The sequence below is a fragment of the Plecotus auritus genome (assembly GCF_963455305.1).
Source record: "Plecotus auritus genome assembly, chromosome: 13".
Classification (NCBI taxonomy): Eukaryota; Metazoa; Chordata; class Mammalia; order Chiroptera; family Vespertilionidae; genus Plecotus; species Plecotus auritus.
Genome location: NC_137779.1, coordinates 30,041,731 through 30,048,721, shown reverse-complemented (window position 1 = coordinate 30,048,721; position 6,991 = coordinate 30,041,731). Strand labels below are relative to the sequence as shown.

The 6,991-nt window shown below is 58.9% G+C and overlaps 1 protein-coding gene across 1 annotated transcript; it reads left to right on the top strand.

The window, feature by feature from the left end:
* Nucleotides 1-1,171: 1,171 nt before the first annotated feature.
* On the top strand, nt 1,172-6,753 carry LOC308238500 (glutathione S-transferase theta-4-like; the record flags this gene model as incomplete). Its single annotated transcript, XM_080650453.1, has 5 exons — nt 1,172-1,283; nt 2,252-2,339; nt 3,894-4,044; nt 4,631-4,807; nt 6,556-6,753. 5 exons carry the CDS (start codon nt 1,172-1,174, stop codon nt 6,751-6,753), a joined length of 726 nt encoding a protein of 241 aa, XP_080506579.1.
* Between the last annotated feature and the right edge of the window lie 238 nt (nt 6,754-6,991).

The window sequence follows — 6,991 nt, the reverse complement described above, 5'->3', positions numbered from 1 at the left end:
GGTGCACCCCTGAGGTGGGGAGCTCTGGAGAGAGTGGTATCTTTACCAGGTCAGGATGGTTTCTCTGTGGACAGAGGCGAGGCCTGGGCTGGGGGTGGGTAGGGCATGGGGCGTGTGTGTGTGTGTGTGTGTGTGTGTGTGTGTGTGTGTGTGTGTCTGAGAGAGAGAGTGGGAGGGAGGACACAAAGACCTGAACTTTGCACCTGCAGCTCCCCCCAGCCTGCCTGCCTGTCCCCACTACCTGAAGGATTGTGAAACCACCAGGCTGTCCCAGGCGCAGCTCAGGGCAGCCCAGCAGGGCAGGTGTTGGGCCCCATCCAGAGTGGGGAGCAGGATGAGGGAGTGTCCACGGGCTTGCCACGCCCTGTGGACGAGGAAGAGGGCCAGGCTGGGGACCCCGCTTCTGGAAAACCCAGGGCCAAGCCCCAGCAGGGGTACAGCCGGACCTGCTGCCGTGCCCGAGATGCCAGGCGGGATGGTAGCCTGGCAGGGCCCCCAGCCGGTCATGGAGGAAGTGGGCTTTAGGGAAGGGCACAGACCACAGGCCCCATTTCTTTTTTAATTCTCACCTGAGAATATGTTTTTCCATTGGTTTTTAGAGAGTGGAAGAGAGGGAGGGGAGAGGGGGAGAGAGAGAGAAACATCGATGTGAGAGAGGCACATGGATTGGTTGCCTCCCACAATGCATCCTGACTGGGGCTGGGGGTGCTCTTTCTCCCAGTCTTTTTTTCTAGCCACAGTTCAGCTTAGATTGGTCAGTGCCTCCTTTCAATCTCTGCTTCGGGAACCTTCCAGGGTTGGGTATCGCTGCCTATCCTCCTTCCGGTCACCTTCCACAAGGAAGGCCTGGGCCCTGGGAAGGAATTCCCTGGAGCGAGCCCCTTTCACACGCTGGCCACGGGCGATCCCATGTGCCCGAGGGAGGGGAAGGGCAGAGTCAGAGGGCCCCTCCCCAGCCTCCTCCTGTCTCCTCAGAATCCTTGCTGCTGTGAGAATTCCAGATTGCACGGCCTCATGACAATCCCAAGTGAAACAGGAGTTCCAGAATGCGGGCTCCTGGCCTGGGTTGGAGAGGGCTGCTGGGTACAGGACCCGGGGCTCAGGCTGCACCTAAGCTTGGGGTCAGGGCCTGCTGGCTGTAGCTGGAGGGGGCCCGTTCCGCGTCTCGGCCATGGGCCTGGAGCTCTACCTGGACCTGCTGTCGGCGTCCTGCCGCGCCGTCTACATCTTCGCCAGGAAGAACGGCATCCCCTTCGACTTCCAGTTTGTGGACCTGCTGAAAGGTTGGCACCCGTTGCTCCCCTGGGCAGGCCTGGTCCTGGGAGTAGGCAGAGCATAAGGTGGGGGTGTTTCTGAAAAGTAGAGACGGAGACCAGGGGGGAGATGGCCTCTCCCCAGACTCCACAGGGGAAGGACAGGTTTCCGAGGGAATCATAGGCCGTGCGTCTGTCCCCACCGATTCTGTCCCGCTATGATGAACGGGCTCTTGGAGGGTAAAGGGGGAGAAAGCGCTACAGAGGGGCCTCTGGGCTCCCACCCAGTGCCCTCACCTTCTCCTTGCGGGAGTCTAGACGCTTGTTAATGGCAGCACCCACCGAGGATGTTGGCAAAGGTACAGAGGTATCTGGTCATCCCACATCTAAGAGTCCAGAGGCAGCTTTGGTCTACACCCATCCTCCCCCAGCAGTCAAACCTGCTCAGGGTGACACAGACCCAGTGAAGCTCAGGGGACTGGTCTCCAGCACTCCCCTATCCCAAGCACAGAGGTGGCTTTAAAAGCTCAACTTGTAGGAGCCTATACCCAGGCGCTCCAGAAATGAATGAGGTGGAGCTCAAAAATGTTTCCAGCCAGAGACAGCTGGTCAAGGAAAAGTTCCAGCTCCTGCCCCCACACTGGGTTGGTTGCACGTGAAAGGCTCTTTTGTTGAATTGCAGCTGTGTGCTAGGGCTGGGGCTGCCAGCTGCCAGCTGTGGCTTCAGGCCCCAGAGTTGGGGGTGGGACCGGCACCCTCCAGCTTCTGAGAGGGAAAGTGTTTTCCTGGTCACAGAGCCTGAATAGAAGCAGGAGTCCTGATTCTGGTCCCTGTTCTGCCCTGCCCTGACTTGCTCTCTGACCTCGGGCGAGCCATGATGTCCTGAGGGTCTCAGTTTCCCATGTTCAGCAAATGGAGAGAAGGACATTTCTGCCTCTGGTATACCTGGCCCTCTCTTCCCGGGGGTGTCTGCAGCCTCTCTTTCCTGCCCCTCCCAGGTTACCACCACAGCAAGGAGTACACTGAGATCAACCCCCTGAAGAAGCTGCCCAGCCTCAAAGATGGGAAATTTGTCTTATCTGAAAGGTAACAGTCCGCCCGGGGCCCTGCCACCACCTGTCTCTGCTCCTCCTGCAGCTGGTCTGCTGGTGCTTGACTGACTTATCTTACCATGGACCATCTCCCCCAGATGCCACAGCAGACAGATCACTCGCCAAGGAGGAGCATAATGCCCCATGTACCCATCACCCAGCTCCAGAAGTTGTCCACTCAGGGGCCCGGGAGCCACTGGCAGGTCTCCCCAGAGGGGTTGTGACCCAGGAACTGGCCCCCAAGGGTGGTGCTCCCAGTGGTCACAGAAAGGGCAGGTGTAGGGAACAGCCATAGGGTCAAGCCTCGGACTGACCTGAGGCAGAGCCACATACAAGTCCCAGCTTGGAGGGCAGAGTCCTCCTAGCACAGTTAAGCCTGACCTTCCAGCCCTCCCTTGTTCCTAGGTAGCTAAGGGGCTGTGGGAGGCTCAGCAAGTGCTGCCAAAACCAGGCTGGAGTGAGGAAATAGATTTGAAACTCGCAAGCATGTTTATCCCTCTCCTTGCTTTGCTTTGTGTGATCTGACTATAAAACAAAGCTTCGGCTTACAGGCTGTCACTGTTTCCTCATCCAGGCACAGGCACAGTGATCCACCTGGTCCCAACTGTATTCTCTTGTCTGTCTTAATTCTTCAGCACCCCTCCTCAGGTTCACCCCTGGCTGTGCTGGACGCGGTTCAGGCAGGGGTGTTGGGCCAGTGAGTCAAGTCTCTGCCTGCCTCTTAAACCTCCCTTGGTGGCTCATCCCCTTTGCTGCCAATTCACTCCCTTCTCTCCGCTTCCCCCAGCTCCCCATTCCCAGGCCCCACCTGACCAAGGTCACCAGCTATGCCAGGCAGGCCAGAAAGCAGGGGGCCCTAGCTGGGTTGGCTCAGTGGATAGAGCCTCAGCCTGCGGACTAAAGGGTCCCGGGTTTGATTCCAGTCAGGGGCACATACCCGGGTTGTGGGCTAGATCCCCAGTAGGGGGCGTGCAGGAGCCAGCCGATCAATGATTCATCATTGATGTTCTCTCTCTCTCTCTCTCTCTCTCTCTCTCTCTCTCTCTCTCTCTCTCTCTTCCTTCTCTAAAATCAATAAAAATATATTAAAACAAAAAGAAAGCAGGGCCCTGACCGGTTTGGCTCAGTGGCTAGAGCGTCGGCCTGCAGACTGAAGGGTCCTGGGTTCGATTCCAGTCAAGGGCATGTACCTTGGTTGCAGGCACATCCCCGGTGGGGGGTGTGCAGGAGGCAGCTGATCGATGTTTCTCTCTCATCGATGTTTCTAACTCTCTATCCCTCTCCCTTCCTCTCTGTAAAAAATCAATAAAATATATTAAACAAAAAAAAAAAAGAAAGAAAGAAGGCAGGGAGGGGACCGGCTGGCGTGCCCTCGCTGACTAGCGGGCTGATGGCCTTCCCCGCGGCCTTTGGGTTCCTTCTTCCGTTGGAAGAATGTCAGTGCCTAGAGCCCACGGGGGCCGGAAGCTCTGCGTTGGGTCGAGGCCACGCTGGGGCGGTGGCTGGTGCAGTCGAGCCGGGGCCGGCCTGAGCAGTGCCCTCCCTGCAGCGTGGCCGTCCTCCTCTACCTGTGCCGCAAGTACAGCGCCCCCTCCTACTGGTACCCGCCGGACCTGCACACGCGCGCCCGCGTGGACGAGTTCATGGCCTGGCAGCACACAGCCATCCAGCTGCCCATGAGCAAGATCCTCTGGATCAAGGTGAGTGGGCCACGCCCGGGGCTGTGGGCGGGGGAGCTTACGCCCGCGTCCCTCTGTCCCCGAGCCTCATTCTCTCAGCTCCCTTCCCTGCCTCCTCGCGGAGCAGTGAGGAGCGTGGAGTGACCCATCGGGTGTGAAAGAGCCTTGTAAAGGCCTGGAGAAGGGCACCCGGGAGGGGACAGATGTCACTCAAACCAGGACGGGACTCAAGACATTTCATTCTCAGCTAGAATTTATCAGAGTCAAGGGTCCTGGAGACACCAGGGATCTAAAGAGGACACATAACAGTTATTTGCCGCTGATGCCGCGTCTGTTCTGAGAAAGTCATCGTCGAGGGCACTTAAACCGACCTAAATGGCGTCGCCTACTGCACCCTGAGGCCGCGTGGCTCAGCCCGTGGCTCCAAGGCTGCAAACCTGGGGTGCCTGTGATTGTCTGAAACAACACGAGCTTAGATCCAGGGCAGGGAACATGGTGCGATGAAGAGAGGCGATCCACCTAAGACAAGGCTCCCGAGGCCTTGGAGGGTCAGGCGTGAGCCCTGGGGTGCAGCCGCCTCTTCCTTCCTCTCCCTCCCCCCGGCCAGCTCCTGATCCCCATGATCACCGGCGAGGAGGTGCCAGCCGAGAAGACGGAGGAGGTGCTGGCTGAGGTGAAGCAAAACCTGAAGCTGTTCGAGGAGCGGTTCCTTCAGGACCGGCTGTTCATCACCGGGGACAACATCTCCCTGGCCGACCTGGTGGCCTTGGTGGAGATGATGCAGGTGAGGGCTCTGCTGGCGGGGAAACCTCCCCGGGAAAGACCGGTGAAGAGGCAGACCTGGAGGCTGCGGAAGCCGAGCCTGGGTGGCGGCACTCCATCGGGGCCATAGCAAATACAGGGAGTTTTTTTTATTTTTATTTTTTTTAAATATATTTTATTGGTATTTTACAGAGAGGAAGGGAGAAGGATAGAGAGTTAGGAACATCGATGAGAGAGAAACATCCATCAGCTGCCTCCTGCACACCTCCTACTGGGGATGTGCCCGCAACCAAGGTACATGCCCTTGACCGGAATCGAACCCGAGACCCTTCAGTCCGCAGGCCGACCCTCTATCCACTGAGCCAAACCGGTTTCGGCCACAGGGAGTTTTTAAAAATATATATCTTGATTGATTTCAGAGAAGAAGGGAGAGGGGGAGAGAGAGAGAGAGAAACATCAATGATGAAAATCATTGATGGGCTGCCTCCTGCACTCCTCCCACTGGGAATCGAGCCCACAACCTGGGCCTGCGCCCTTGACCGGAATTGAACCCGGGACCCTGCAGTCCGCAGGCCGACGCTCTATCCACGGAGCCAACCAGCCAGGGCAAACAGTTTGAACCATGGAGGGGGATCGCTAGCATCCACGCTGCACAAGGATTCCTGGGTGTGGGGGGAGGAGGGGGAGGCTGAGCCTGGGACAGGGAGAACAACACAGATTTCTTGGTCAATCAGCCGGGATCCTAGATGCCTCTGCCTCCTGGTGGACGCCCAGGCAGTCTCCAGAAGCTTCCAAAGCGTCCTTCTGGCTATAGGGCTTCTTTCCGGAGTTCCAGAGAGCTGCACAGAGCATCTCCCCTGCCTCTGGGTCTGAGGGGCATTCGCCGAGCATTTGGGGGCAGACCTGCGTGTGGGGTATCTCTGCAGCTGCTGCATGCAGGGGAGGTAGCCAGTTCCAGCCCAGCCGGCGTGCAAGCCAGTTTATTTATTTTTTTTCAAATATATTTTTATTGATTTCAGAGAGGAAAGGAGAGGGAGCAAGAGAGAGAAACATCCATGATGAGAGAGAGTCATCGACTGGCTGCCTCCTGCACGCCCCCCACTGGGGATCGAGCCCACAGCCCTGGCATGTGCCCTGACCGGGAACCGAACCATGACTTCCTGGTTCAAAGGCCGCTGCTCAACCGCTGAGCCCCGCCGGCCGGGCAGGATGGCCAGTTTAGACCCTGGCTGGTGTCTTTGCACCTGGCCACCCTGGTCCTTGGTTAGTCTGCAGTGAAGATCGGCCCCGGAAAACCCGGCCTAGGTTTTCTGGGTGGGGGAGCCCCTGTGTTTCCCCCGGCCCCTTCCCTCTCCCGCCCGCCCTCTATGGGCCTCCCGCACATCTTGGGAGCGCGTTCCTCACGCTGCCTGCTGGGTCTCCCATTCCAGCCCCTTTGCTTGACCACAGAGGGAGTTCGCCATGGGGAGGGGCAATTCCTCCCACCCTCATCGGGGACACGGGGGATCTCTGGGCGAAGGCGGGACCCACGGGAGGCTTCCCACTGGGAAAAGTAGGAGCCACTTGGGCCAGGGCTCCCCCAGAGAGGGATTCGAGGCCTTGGACCAAGACCAGTGACCATGAGCCTGGGGGGTCCCGGATCTTCCATCCCCACCCCACATCCGTGACAGAGCCTGTGACCCCTGCCCAGGCCTCGGGCTGAGGCTGTGGAAGGGGAGCCATGGGGGCTGGGCCCCCGGTGACCACGTCTTCCCCTCTGTCTCCCCGCAGCCCATGGGGGGCAACCACAATGTCTTCCAGACCAGCTCCAAGCTGGCCGAGTGGCGCATGCGGGTGGAGCTGAGCATCGGCCCCAGCCTCTTCTCGGAGGCCCACAACCGGCTGGTGAAGCTGGGCGAGTGGGACTGCTCAACGCTGGACCCGTCGGTCAAAGAGAGGATCGCCGGCTTGCTGCAGAAGTTCAAGTAGAAGCCACGCTCCTGCAGCGCCCGGCTGCTCAGCCCTCTGAGCCTCCCTTCTGGGGACAGACACCAGAAACCACTCTGTTTCTTTGTCCAATAAAGAACCGGAACCACCGCCACGGCTGCCGAGCCTGCGCCCTCGGGGTGGGCACAGGTCTGCTGCGGGAGTGGGTGGGAGTGGGTCCTCCCGGCTTCCAAAGGAATTTAAAAATTAAGGTTAGCTGGGGCGGGGAGGTGGGGGGGTC